Source organism: Oncorhynchus mykiss, unplaced genomic scaffold (assembly GCF_057628025.1).
Source record: "Oncorhynchus mykiss isolate SJ-2025 unplaced genomic scaffold, ASM5762802v1 scaffold101, whole genome shotgun sequence".
In the NCBI taxonomy this organism is placed as follows: domain Eukaryota; kingdom Metazoa; phylum Chordata; class Actinopteri; order Salmoniformes; family Salmonidae; genus Oncorhynchus; species Oncorhynchus mykiss.
This window is the reverse complement of record NW_028322100.1, coordinates 1,253,127-1,267,870: the sequence shown is the minus strand read 5'-3', so window position 1 is coordinate 1,267,870 and position 14,744 is coordinate 1,253,127. Positions and strand designations below refer to the sequence as shown.

General features: G+C 44.1%; 1 protein-coding gene across 2 annotated transcripts in view; it reads right to left on the bottom strand.

Annotated features, from left to right (window-relative positions):
- The window catches only part of LOC110518596 (paladin), a 155,060-nt gene that overhangs the window by 94,485 nt on the left and 45,831 nt on the right, over positions 1 to 14,744 (bottom strand). For both annotated transcript variants that reach the window (XM_090228785.1, XM_090228784.1), the window contains exons 5-8: positions 14,166 to 14,330; positions 6,304 to 6,464; positions 4,700 to 4,775; positions 2,185 to 2,336 (exon numbers count right to left, since the gene is read on the bottom strand). In XM_090228785.1, the coding sequence (XP_090084911.1) occupies positions 2,185 to 2,336; positions 4,700 to 4,775; positions 6,304 to 6,464; positions 14,166 to 14,330 (554 nt within the window). The remainder of the gene's footprint in view (positions 1 to 2,184; positions 2,337 to 4,699; positions 4,776 to 6,303; positions 6,465 to 14,165; positions 14,331 to 14,744) is intronic.

Here is a 14,744-nt window from a genome sequence, read left to right as displayed (position 1 = left end):
TGAGTTCGAATAACAGACTGGAAGCTTCAAAAGGAAGGTGGTGCTTGGAATCATTGTTCTTCATCTGTCAACCATGGTTACCTGCAAGGAAACACGTGCCGTCATCATTGCTTTGCACAAAAAGGGATTCACAGGTTGACAGGTTCACAGGATATTGCTGCCAGTAAGATTGCACCTAAATCAACCATTTATTGGATCATCAAGAACTTCAAGGAGAGTGGTTCAATTGTTGTGAAGAAGGTTTCAGGGTGCCCAAGAAAGTCTAGCCAGCGCCAGGACCGTCTCCTAAAGTTGATTCAGCTGTGGGATCGGGGCACCACCAGTACAGAGCTTGCTCAGGAATGGCAGCAGGCAGGTGTGAGTGCATCTGCGTGCACAGTGAGGCGAAGACTTTTGGAGGATGGCCTGGTGTCAAGAAGGGCAGCAAAGAAGCCACTTCTCTCCAGGAAAAACATCAGGGACAGACTGATATTCTGCAAAAGGTACAGGGATTGGACTGCTGAGGACTGGGGTAAAGTCATTTTCTCTGATGAATCCACTTTCCGATTGTTTGGGGCATCCGGAAAAAAGCTTGTCCGGAGAAGACAAGGTGAGCGCTACCATCAGTCCTGTGTCATGCCAACAGTAAAGAAACCTGAGACCATTCATGTGTGGGGTTGCTTCTCAGCCAAGGGAGTGGGCTCACTCACAATTTTGGCTAAGAACACAGCCACGAATAAAGAATGGTACCAGCACATCTTCAGAGAGCAAATTCTCCCAACCATCCAGGAACAGTTTGGTGACGAACAATGCCTTTTCCAGCATGATGGAGCACCTTGCCATAAGGCAAAAGTGATAACTAAGTGGCTCGGGGAACAAAACATCAATATTTTGGGTCTATGGCAAGGAAACTCCCCAAACCTTAATCCCATTGGGAACTTGTGGTCAATCCTCAAGAGGCGGGTGGACAAACAAAACCCCACAAATTCTGAAAAACTCCCAAGCATTGATATGCAATAATGGACTGCCATCAGCCAGGATGTGGCCCAGAAGTTCATTTACAGCATGCCAGGGTGGATTGCAGAGGTCTTGAAAAATAAGGGTCAACACTGCAGTATTGACTCTTTGCATCAACTTCATGTAATTGTCAATAAAAGCCTTTGACACTTATGAAATGCTTGTAATTATACTTCAGTATTCCATAGTAACATCTGACAAAAATATCTAGACACTGAAGCAGCAAACTTGTCATTCTCAAAACTTTTGGCCACGACTGTAGAAAATTGAGCACACAGCCATGCAATCTCAGTACACAAACACTGGCACTAGAATGGCCCGTACTGAAGAGCTCAGTGACTTTCAATGTTGCCCCGTCGTAGGATGCCACCTTTCCAACAAGTCAGTTTGTCAAATTTCTTCCCTGCTAGAGTTGCCCCGGTCAACTGTAAGTGCTGTTATTGTGAAGTGGAAACGTCTAGGAGCAACAACGGCTCAGCCGCAAAGTGGTAGGCCACACAAGCTCAGAGAACAGGATCAGCTGGAGTGGTGTAAAGCTCGCCGCCATTGCACTTTGGAGCAGGGGAAACGCGTTCTCTGGAGTGATGAATCACGCTTCATCAGCTGGCAGTCCAACGGAGAAATCTGTTTGGCGGATGCCAGGAGAACACTACCTGCCTGAATGCATAGTGCCAACTGTAAAGTTTGGAGGAGGAATAATGGTCTAGAGCTGTTTTTCATGGTTCGGGCTAAGCCCCTTCGTTCCAGTGAAGGGAAATCTTAATGCTGCAGCATACAATGACATTCTAGACGATTCTGTGCACAAAGCGAGGTCCATGTAGAAATTGTTTGTTGAGATCAGTGTGGAAGAACTTGACTGGCCTGCACAGAGCCCTGACCTTAACCCCATTGAACACCTTTGGGATGAATTGGAACGACGACTGCGAGCCAGACCTAGTCACCCAACATCAGTGTCAGACCTCACTAATGTGCTTGTGGCTGAATGGAAGCAAGTCCCTGCAGCAACATTCCAACATCTAGTGGAAAGTCTTCCCAGGAGAGTGGATGGAGGCTGTCATAGCAGCAAAGGTGGGGCCCAACTCCATATTAATGCCTATGATTTTAGAATGAGATGTTTGACGAGCAGGTGTTCACATACTGTTGTCCATGTAGTGTATCTCTAGGAAAGGGTACAGTTTCCTGTCTTACTGTGGTGGTTCCTGGGTTGTCTTCAGGTGGTTGAGGACCAGGGTCCCCAGGATCATGGCTAGATTGGTCCGCCCTACCCCCACCTGACAGCTGAACAACAGGGCAGGCAGAGGCCTGGAAACATCCCTTCTCAGAGACAGGTTGGGGCTCTCCTGAAAACACGCAACACAAATACAAGGGATTGGAAAACACCACATACAAATGGAAAAGTTGCACTTTAAATCTCTCCTAACTTTATTTGACCAACTCATCTGGAGTTTCTAGCTGTCCTGGAAACCAACACACACATTTGAAAAGGAATTGGGAGTGTCTGTCTGTTGCTGGTCTCTAGTCTACACCATGACCACGTGACCAAACTATTGGAGGATTCCCATTTGTCAGAAAGAAAAAGACCGGCCTTTTAACCAGCTGTTATTATCACCAAAACTATTAATAAAACCACTGTTTGTTTGGCAGTCTAGTGCAGCTGCTACCAGAAATGGGACGTACATTTTGGCGCCATGTGATTAAGACTGTTTTTTAACTGAAGCTCGCCACCCCAAGCCTGAGCCAGTCTGTGTTACCATGCCAACTCCTTGTCACTCATTGCCATGCCATGGTTTGATGATGAAAGCAATCAAGTTGACAAGAGCACAAGCCGATCTGGGACCCCCCCCCCCCCCCCCCCCCCCCCCCCCCCCCTTTTCAACCACTGAAACAGGAAGTGTGAAGAAACGTATCAGGAAGCTATCACAGACCTAGCAAACACTGTAGAGCTGCAGGCAGGCAGGCAGACAGACACACTCAGCAGTCAGACACTCAGCAGTCAGACACTCAGCAGTCAGACACTCAGCAGACAGACACTCAGCAGACAGACACTCAGCAGACAGACACTCAGCAGACAGACACTCAGCAGTCAGACACTCAGCAGTCAGACACTCAGCAGTCAGACACTCAGCAGTCAGACACTCAGCAGTCAGACACTCAGCAGTCAGACACTCAGCAGTCAGACACTCAGCAGTCAGACACTCAGCAGTCAGACACTCAGCAGTCAGACACTCAGCAGTCAGACACTCAGCAGTCAGACACTCAGCAGACAGACACTCAGCAGACAGACACTCAGCAGACAGACACTCAGCAGACAGACACTCAGCAGACAGACACTCAGCAGACAGACACTCAGCAGACAAACACTCAGCAGTCAGACACTCAGCAGTCAGACACTCAGCAGACAGACACTCAGCAGTCAGACACTCAGCAGTCAGACACTCAGCAGTCAGACACTCAGCAGTCAGACACTCAGCAGTCAGACACTCAGCAGACAGACACTCAGCAGACAGACACTCAGCAGACAGACACTCAGCAGACAGACACTCAGCAGTCAGACACTCAGCAGTCAGACACTCAGCAGACAGACACTCAGCAGACAGACAGAGATGAAACAGAGCAGAGCAGCAGCAGGAATAACACTCCCAAATACCAACCTATTCCCTAACTACTGCACTACGTTTGACCACTGGAAACAACCACTTTCCAACCACAGAGAACAGGACAGTCTGCCTGTCACTAGAGAAACAGTCACTCCAAAAAAGAGTTAGATGTGAGGCTTAATGTCATATTCAGAATAACTATTATGGTTATTGGTGATGGATGGGGCACAGCATTGCACAGTGTGAGAGTGGGGTCAAACCTCCCATCTTCTGTCTCAGAACCTGGCTGAGAATCTCCAGGTGTTCTAGAATGTTCCACTCATGAATATATTTAATGTCTCCTGTAAACACATCAGGGTAAGTACAGAACATCCTGTCCAGGGGCAGCCCTGCCGGATCACTGCTGTTAGATCAGAGCCTGTAAGGACCTGGGTACAGGAAGTACAGATAATCCTCAGGATGTTTCTAGCAGATGAAAGAAGGCGGGGCCATTGCGCTCAACCACCACTTAAGGACAGGATATAAAGGTGATTGGATGGTGCATCAAATCAACAAACAGTTGAATGAAAAAGGAGGCAGGTTCACATACGAGGTAGACACTCCAAACTGGAAGAGGAAGAAATACGAGTGTGACTACTTTAAGACAAATACAAGAGGGTTTACCCCGAGAACACTAACAACCTCCTCACCCAGAGAACACTAAGGACCTCCTCACCCTGAGAACACTAACAACCTCCTCACCCAGAGAACACTAAGGACCTCCTCACCCCGAGAACACTAACAACCTCCTCACCCAGAGAACACTAAGGACCTCCTCACCCTGAGAACACTAACAACCTCCTCACCCAGAGAACACTAAGGACCTCCTCACCCAGAGAACACTAACAACCTCCTCACCCAGAGAACACTAAGGACCTCCTCATCCTGAGAACACTAACAACCTCCTCACCCAGAGAACACTAAGGACCTCCTCACCCTGAGAACACTAACAACCTCCTCACCCAGAGAACACTAAGGACCTCCTCACCCTGAGAACACTAACAACCTCCTCACCCAGAGAACACTAAGGACCTCCTCACCCTGAGAACACTAACAACCCTCCTCACCCTGAGAACAGTAACAAAGGCATCAAAATCCTCCTCTAGAGGTGCTCCCTCCATCGGTAGTGGCAGCCGGTAGTACCTGAGAGACAGAGAGAGACAGAGAGAGAGACAAAGAGAGAGACAGAGACAGAGAGAGAGACAAAGAGAGAGAGAGAGACAGAGAGAGAGAGAGAGAGAGAGAGAGAGAGAGAGAGAGAGAGAGAGAGCGAGAGAGAGAGAGAAAGAAAGAGAGAAAAAGGAGAAAGACCAGAGAAAGACAGAAAGAACAGAGAGAGTGTTACTGTGTTTTCACAGGAGAAGTCCCATCTATTTTGTCAATATTGCCTTTATGTAGGTCACAACATAGGAAGACAACATTGACCTGGAATGAGACAGACAGTAATAACAGACAAAGGGTTACTAATATAATGTCTGTGTCCCAACTTGCACCCTATTCCCTATGTAGTGCACTACTCTTGACCAACGGTGGTTGGAAAACCTACGTCTACAACAAAAGAGGCCACCAGGGAGTTCCAGAGTACAGAGATACATCCCCCCAGGAGGCCTGTTCTGCTCCCTGTCTTTATCACCAGATAACTAGGTCTGTATACACACACACACCACACACACACACACGCACACACGCACACACGCACACACACACCACACACACACACACGCACACACACACACACACACGTAAGTTGAAAAGGCACATTCAAACATGTTCTTTGTTGACGTTATATGGGGTCATCCCTCAGATCCAGATGGTTGTGTGGGAAGGAGAGGGGAGATGTAGACATGTCTGGAGAGGACTGGAGATGGCTGTTCATTACATCTCAATACAAGCTTTGGCTCCTCTGATCTGATTACTAACAGGATGCTAAAGGAGGCCTTCCCAAGTGGCACTCTATTCCCCATAGGGCCCTGGACAAAGTAGTGCACTAGATTAATCAAATGGGGTGACATTTGGGACGCAACCGATATCTCTCCTCCCTCGCCTCTCCGGAATGCAGAGGGGGCAGAGAGAGAGGGCAGAAAGAGAGAGGGCAGAGAGAGAGAGGGCAGAGAGAAAGGGCAGAGAGAGTGGCCGAGAGAGCTGAGAGAGAGGGCAGAGAGAGAGGGCAGAGAGAGAGAGGGCAGAGAGAGAGAGCAGAGAGAGGGCAGAGAGAGCAGAGAGAGAGAGGGCAGAGAGAGAGAGGGCAGAGAGAGAGAGGGCAGGTAGATAGAAAGAGCAGAGCGAGAGGGCAGAGAGAGAGGGCAGAGAGAGGGCAGAGAGAGCAGAGAGAGGGCAAAGAGAGGGCAGAGAGAGCAGAGAGAGAGAGCAGAGAGAGAGAGCAGAGAGAGAGAGCAGAGAGAGAGAGCAGAGAGAGAGGGCAGAGAGAGCAGAGAGAGCGAGCGAGCAGAGAGAGTGGGCAGAGAGAGAGGGCAGAGAGAGCAGAGAGAGAGCGAGCGAGCAGAGAGAGTGGGCAGAGAGAGTGGGCAGAGAGAGTGGGCAGAGAGAGTGGGCAGAGAGAGAGGGCAGACAGCATGTTGCATTGTGTCAATAAGAAAAAAAATAAAATAAACTAATCACACATTCAAATATTGAATAAAGAAGGAGTGAAAAAGAGGAAGTGACTATGAACCTGTAGAGAGGCATGGTGAACAGAGGTCTCCTGTAGACCTCCTCTGTGACCTGGATGTCCTCCTCACAGGTGATGGTCCTCCTCTGAGGCTCGCCCTTGAAGTGCTCGATATCGTTATACACGTAGAACGCGTTGTCGTTCAACTTGGCAAAGTCGTGGAGCTGGAGAGAAACCAGAGAGCATCAGAGTGGAGCTAGAGAAACCAGAGAGCATCAGAGTGGAGCTAGAGAAACCAGAGAGCATCAGAGTGGAGCTAGAGAAACCAGAGAGCATCAGAGTGGAGCTAGAGAAACCAGAGAGCATCAGAGTTGAGCTAGAGAAACCAGAGAGCATCAGAGTGGAGCTAGAGAAACCAGAGAGCATCAGAGTGGAGCTAGAGAAACCAGAGAGCATCAGAGTGGAGCTAGAGAAACCAGAGAGCATCAGAGTGGAGCTGGAGAAACCAGAGAGCATCAGAGTGGAGCTAGAGAAACCAGAGAGCATCAGAGTGGAGCTAGAGAAACCAGAGAGCATCAGAGTGGAGCTGGAGAAACCAGAGAGCATCAGAGTGGAGCTAGAGAAACCAGAGAGCATCAGAGTGGAGCTAGAGAAACCAGAGAGCATCAGAGTGGAGCTGGAGAAACCAGAGAGCATCAGAGTGGAGTTAGAGAAACCAGAGAGCATCAGAGTCTTATTACTGACGTTAGGAAACACTGCAGACCATTTGACCTGCTCTGTTTGTTCGTTGTAATGATTTTTATTTCTTTAACTAATATAATTTTGATCCAATATATCTACTTGTCTTGAGTATCAGACCTGCAGAAATGATGGTATCTCGATGTGCTAGCTAGTCAGCTGAATGTTTGCATTTAAAAGATGCATTCTTGAGACAGCTTGTCGTTTCCCCACTCAAAGCGTAAGAGAACTGCACTGCTGAGATGGCAGAGGGCTGCCTTGTAATGAGGATGACTAGTACTCTGGACTGATGTGTGGGGAGCTTTCAGCACCCGATTCTGCAGCAGAGGAAACGTCGCCCAGGTGGGTGTTACACAGGGCTGCTGGAGGAGTCCTTCAGGGGCTACAGAGAACAACGTCTGAGGACACATCTACCACCACAACCATTACCATCCCTGTCCCTACCACTGTTCCTAGACCAGTTAACCCACTGTTCCTAGTCCAGTTAACCCACCGTTCCTAGGCCAGTTAACCCACTGTTCCTAGTCCAGTTAACCCACCGTTCCTAGACCAGTAAACCCACCGTTCCTAGACAAGTTAATCCACCGTTCCTAGACCAGTTAACCCACCGTTCCTAGACCAGTTAACCCACTGTTCCTAGACCAGTTAACCCACCGTTCCTAGACCAGTTAACCCACCGTTCCTAGACCAGTTAACCCACCGTTCCTAGACCAGTTAACCCACCGTTCCTAGACCAGTTAACCCACCGTTCCTAGGCCAGTTAACCCACCGTTCCTAGGCCAGTTAACCCACTGTTCCTAGACCAGTTAACCCACTGTTCCTAGACCAGTTAACCCACCGTTCCTAGACCAGTTAACCCACCGTTCCTAGACCAGTTAACCCACCGTTCCTAGACCAGTTAACCCACCGTTCCTATTAATCGGTCGAACTCTAATCTGTAGTGTAGACAAGCTGTCTACTGCTGGATCAAGAGGGACATTGGGTTTATTAGTAGGAGGAGGCCAGTATATTGATAGATAAAGAGGAGGTGTATGGGTTTATTAGTAGGAGGAGGCCAGTATATTGGTAGATAAAGAGGAGGTTTATGGGTTTATTAGTAGGAGGAGGCCAGTATATTGGTAGATAAAGAGGAGGTGTATGGGTTTATTAGTAGGAGGAGGCCAGTATATTGATAGATAAAGAGGAGGTTTCTAGGTTTATTAGTAGGAGGAGGCCAGTATATTGATAGATAAAGAGGAGGTGTATGGGTTTATTAGTAGGAGAAGGCCAGTATATTGATAGATAAAGAGGAGGTTTATGGGTTTATTAGTAGGAGGAGGCCAGTATATTGATAGATAAAGAGGATGTTTATGGGTTCATTAGTAGAAGGAGGCCAGTATATTGGTAGATAAAGAGGATGTTTATGGGTTTATTAGTAGGAGGAGGCCAGTATATTGGTAGATAAAGAGGAGGTGTATGGGTTTATTAGTAGGAGGAGGCCAGTATATTGATAGATAAAGAGGAGGTTTCTAGGTTTATTAGTAGGAGGAGGCCAGTATATTGATAGATAAAGAGGAGGTGTATGGGTTTATTAGTAGGAGGAGGCCAGTATATTGATAGATAAAGAGGAGGTTTATGGGTTTATTAGTAGGAGGAGGCCAGTATATTGATAGATAAAGAGGATGTTTATGGGTTCATTAGTAGAAGGAGGCCAGTATATTGGTAGATAAAGAGGATGTTTATGGGTTTATTAGTAGGAGGAGGCCAGTATATTGATAGATAAAGAGGAGGTGTATGGGTTTATTAGTAGGAGGAGGCCAGTATATTGATAGATAAAGAGGATGTTTATGGGTTTATTAGTAGAAGGAGGCCAGTATATTGATAGATAAAGAGGAGGTTTCTAGGTTTATTAGTAGGAGGAGGCCAGTATATTGATAGATAAAGAGGAGGTTTCTAGGTTTATTAGTAGGAGGAGGCCAGTATATTGGTAGATAAAGAGGAGGTGTATGGGTTTATTAGTAGGAGGAGGCCAGTATATTGATAGATAAAGAGGATGTTTATGGGTTTATTAGTAGGAGGAGGCCAGTATATTGATAGATAAAGAGGAGGTGTATGGGTTTATTAGTAGAAGGAGGCCAGTATATTGGTAGATAAAGAGGATGTTTATGGGTTTATTAGTAGGAGGAGGCCAGTATATTGATAGATAAAGAGGAGGTGTATGGGTTTATTAGTAGAAGGAGGCCAGTATATTGGTAGATAAAGAGGAGGTTTATGGGTTTATTAGTAGGAGGAGGCCAGTATATTGGTAGATAAAGAGGAGGTGTATGGGTTTATTAGTAGGAGGAGGCCAGTATATTGATAGATAAAGAGGAGGTTTCTAGGTTTATTAGTAGGAGGAGGCCAGTATATTGATAGATAAAGAGGAGGTGTATGGGTTTATTAGTAGGAGAAGGCCAGTATATTGATAGATAAAGAGGAGGTTTATGGGTTTATTAGTAGGAGGAGGCCAGTATATTGATAGATAAAGAGGATGTTTATGGGTTCATTAGTAGAAGGAGGCCAGTATATTGGTAGATAAAGAGGATGTTTATGGGTTTATTAGTAGGAGGAGGCCAGTATATTGGTAGATAAAGAGGAGGTGTATGGGTTTATTAGTAGGAGGAGGCCAGTATATTGATAGATAAAGAGGAGGTTTCTAGGTTTATTAGTAGGAGGAGGCCAGTATATTGATAGATAAAGAGGAGGTGTATGGGTTTATTAGTAGGAGGAGGCCAGTATATTGATAGATAAAGAGGAGGTTTATGGGTTTATTAGTAGGAGGAGGCCAGTATATTGATAGATAAAGAGGATGTTTATGGGTTCATTAGTAGAAGGAGGCCAGTATATTGGTAGATAAAGAGGATGTTTATGGGTTTATTAGTAGGAGGAGGCCAGTATATTGATAGATAAAGAGGAGGTGTATGGGTTTATTAGTAGGAGGAGGCCAGTATATTGATAGATAAAGAGGATGTTTATGGGTTTATTAGTAGAAGGAGGCCAGTATATTGATAGATAAAGAGGAGGTTTCTAGGTTTATTAGTAGGAGGAGGCCAGTATATTGATAGATAAAGAGGAGGTTTCTAGGTTTATTAGTAGGAGGAGGCCAGTATATTGGTAGATAAAGAGGAGGTGTATGGGTTTATTAGTAGGAGGAGGCCAGTATATTGATAGATAAAGAGGATGTTTATGGGTTTATTAGTAGGAGGAGGCCAGTATATTGATAGATAAAGAGGAGGTGTATGGGTTTATTAGTAGAAGGAGGCCAGTATATTGGTAGATAAAGAGGAGGTTTATGGGTTTATTAGTAGGAGGAGGCCAGTATATTGGTAGATAAAGAGGAGGTGTATGGGTTTATTAGTAGGAGGAGGCCAGTATATTGATAGATAAAGAGGAGGTTTCTAGGTTTATTAGTAGGAGGAGGCCAGTATATTGATAGATAAAGAGGAGGTGTATGGGTTTATTAGTAGGAGAAGGCCAGTATATTGATAGATAAAGAGGAGGTTTATGGGTTTATTAGTAGGAGGAGGCCAGTATATTGATAGATAAAGAGGATGTTTATGGGTTCATTAGTAGAAGGAGGCCAGTATATTGGTAGATAAAGAGGATGTTTATGGGTTTATTAGTAGGAGGAGGCCAGTATATTGGTAGATAAAGAGGAGGTGTATGGGTTTATTAGTAGGAGGAGGCCAGTATATTGATAGATAAAGAGGAGGTTTCTAGGTTTATTAGTAGGAGGAGGCCAGTATATTGATAGATAAAGAGGAGGTGTATGGGTTTATTAGTAGGAGGAGGCCAGTATATTGATAGATAAAGAGGAGGTTTATGGGTTTATTAGTAGGAGGAGGCCAGTATATTGATAGATAAAGAGGATGTTTATGGGTTCATTAGTAGAAGGAGGCCAGTATATTGGTAGATAAAGAGGATGTTTATGGGTTTATTAGTAGGAGGAGGCCAGTATATTGATAGATAAAGAGGAGGTGTATGGGTTTATTAGTAGGAGGAGGCCAGTATATTGATAGATAAAGAGGATGTTTATGGGTTTATTAGTAGAAGGAGGCCAGTATATTGATAGATAAAGAGGAGGTTTCTAGGTTTATTAGTAGGAGGAGGCCAGTATATTGATAGATAAAGAGGAGGTTTCTAGGTTTATTAGTAGGAGGAGGCCAGTATATTGGTAGATAAAGAGGAGGTGTATGGGTTTATTAGTAGGAGGAGGCCAGTATATTGATAGATAAAGAGGATGTTTATGGGTTTATTAGTAGGAGGAGGCCAGTATATTGATAGATAAAGAGGAGGTGTATGGGTTTATTAGTAGAAGGAGGCCAGTATATTGGTAGATAAAGAGGATGTTTATGGGTTTATTAGTAGGAGGAGGCCAGTATATTGATAGATAAAGAGGAGGTGTATGGGTTTATTAGTAGAAGGAGGCCAGTATATTGGTAGATAAAGAGGAGGTTTATGGGTTTATTAGTAGGAGGAGGCCAGTATATTGATAGATAAAGAGGAGGTTTCTAGGTTTATTAGTAGGAGGAGGCCAGTATATTGATAGATAAAGAGGATGTTTATGGGTTTATTAGTAGAAGGAGGCCAGTATATTGATAGATAAAGAGGATGTTTATGGGTTTATTAGTAGAAGGAGGCCAGTATATTGGTAGATAAAGAGGATGTTTATGGGTTTATTAGTAGGAGGAGGCCAGTATATTGGTAGATAAAGAGGAGGTGTATGGGTTTATTAGTAGGAGGAGGCCAGTATATTGATAGATAAAGAGGAGGTGTATGGGTTTATTAGTAGAAGGAGGCCAGTATATTGATAGATAAAGAGGATGTTTATGGGTTTATTAGTAGGAGGAGGCCAGTATATTGGTAGATAAAGAGGATGTTTATGGGTTTATTAGTAGGAGGAGGCCAGTATATTGGTAGATAAAGAGGAGGTGTATGGGTTTATTAGTAGGAGGAGGCCAGTATATTGATAGATAAAGAGGTTTCTAGGATTATTAGTAGGAGGAGGCCAGTATATTGGTAGATAAAGAGGAGGTGTATGGGTTTATTAGTAGGAGGAGGCCAGTATATTGATAGATAAAGAGGAGGTTTCTAGGTTTATTAGTAGGAGGAGGCCAGTATATTGATAGATAAAGAGGTTTCTAGGTTTATTAGTAGAAGGAGGCCAGTATATTGATAGATAAAGAGGAGGTTTATGGGTTTATTAGTAGGAGGAGGCCAGTATATTGATAGATAAAGAGGAGGTTTCTAGGTTTATTAGTAGGAGGAGGCCAGTATATTGATAGATAAAGAGGAGGTTTCTAGGTTTATTAGTAGGAGGAGGCCAGTATATTGATAGATAAAGAGGAGGTTTCTAGGTTTATTAGTAGGAGGAGGCCAGTATATTGATAGATAAAGAGGTTTCTAGGTTTATTAGTAGAAGGAGGCCAGTATATTGATAGATAAAGAGGAGGTTTCTAGGTTTATTAGTAGGAGGAGGCCAGTATATTGATAGATAAAGAGGAGGTTTCTAGGTTTATTAGTAGGAGGAGGCCAGTATATTGATAGATAAAGAGGATGTTTATGGGTTTATTAGTAGAAGGAGGCCAGTATATTGATAGATAAAGAGGATGTTTATGGGTTTATTAGTAGAAGGAGGCCAGTATATTGGTAGATAAAGAGGATGTTTATGGGTTTATTAGTAGGAGGAGGCCAGTATATTGGTAGATAAAGAGGAGGTGTATGGGTTTATTAGTAGGAGGAGGCCAGTATATTGATAGATAAAGAGGAGGTGTATGGGTTTATTAGTAGAAGGAGGCCAGTATATTGATAGATAAAGAGGATGTTTATGGGTTTATTAGTAGGAGGAGGCCAGTATATTGGTAGATAAAGAGGATGTTTATGGGTTTATTAGTAGGAGGAGGCCAGTATATTGGTAGATAAAGAGGAGGTGTATGGGTTTATTAGTAGGAGGAGGCCAGTATATTGATAGATAAAGAGGTTTCTAGGATTATTAGTAGGAGGAGGCCAGTATATTGGTAGATAAAGAGGAGGTGTATGGGTTTATTAGTAGGAGGAGGCCAGTATATTGATAGATAAAGAGGAGGTTTCTAGGTTTATTAGTAGGAGGAGGCCAGTATATTGATAGATAAAGAGGTTTCTAGGTTTATTAGTAGAAGGAGGCCAGTATATTGATAGATAAAGAGGAGGTTTATGGGTTTATTAGTAGGAGGAGGCCAGTATATTGATAGATAAAGAGGAGGTTTCTAGGTTTATTAGTAGGAGGAGGCCAGTATATTGATAGATAAAGAGGAGGTTTCTAGGTTTATTAGTAGGAGGAGGCCAGTATATTGATAGATAAAGAGGAGGTTTCTAGGTTTATTAGTAGGAGGAGGCCAGTATATTGATAGATAAAGAGGTTTCTAGGTTTATTAGTAGAAGGAGGCCAGTATATTGATAGATAAAGAGGAGGTTTCTAGGTTTATTAGTAGGAGGAGGCCAGTATATTGATAGATAAAGAGGAGGTGTATGGGTTTATTAGTAGAAGGAGGCCAGTATATTGATAGATAAAGAGGAGGTTTATGGGTTTATTAGTAGGAGGAGGCCAGTATATTGATAGATAAAGAGGAGGTGTATGGGTTTATTAGTAGGAGGAGGCCAGTATATTGATAGATAAAGAGGATGTTTATGGGTTTATTAGTAGGAGGAGGCCAGTATATTGATAGATAAAGAGGAGGTTTCTAGGTTTATTAGTAGGAGGAGGCCAGTATATTGATAGATAAAGAGGAGGTGTATGGGTTTATTAGTAGGAGGAGGCCAGTATATTGATAGATAAAGAGGTTTCTAGGTTTATTAGTAGAAGGAGGCCAGTATATTGATAGATAAAGAGGAGGTTTCTAGGTTTATTAGTAGGAGGAGGCCAGTATATTGATAGATAAAGAGGAGGTGTATGGGTTTATTAGTAGAAGGAGGCCAGTATATTGATAGATAAAGAGGATGTTTATGGGTTTATTAGTAGGAGGAGGCCAGTATATTGATAGATAAAGAGGAGGTGTATGGGTTTATTAGTAGGAGGCCAGTATATTGATAGATAAAGAGGAGGTGTATGGGTTTATTAGTAGGAGGAGGCCAGTATATTGATAGATAAAGAGGATGTTTATGGGTTTATTAGTAGGAGGAGGCCTGGTCACCTCCTTCCTGATGGTGAGCTCCAGGGTCTCCACCGTCTCCTCCTTGTCCAGGCCATGGAGATTCTCATGGAGGTTCTCCTTCCTCCGCGGGGTGTATGGAACAAAGTTCTCCTCCAGGTGCAGGAACACCACCGGTTCCTCACGCACACAGAAGAACATCACCTCCTGGGAAGAGAGGAGAGAAATCATATGGCCTACATTCAAAAAGAGGCAGTAATTAATAAGATGATGTAGACAGGGGAAACCTGATCCTAGATCGGCCCTCTAAAACCCAGATACTTTTTTGAATACGGGCCCAAGAATAATAACAAGTCAACAGGCCAGTTATTTGGTTGTAGAATCTGTAAAGTTTTGTTCCAAAACCCAATTGGAAACATTCCGTTGTCATTTGACGTGAACCACATGAGTCAGGAATTGATCATGAACTCGCGGCTATATAATTACGTTCATTTCATTTGGATTACAGTGAGTTTCCATACTGGACTCACGACCCTGAGAGATATTCTTTATTTTCCTTCATTCCACATGGGGATACCTTCCAAATGGCACCCTATTCCCTATACAGAGCCCTATGAGCCC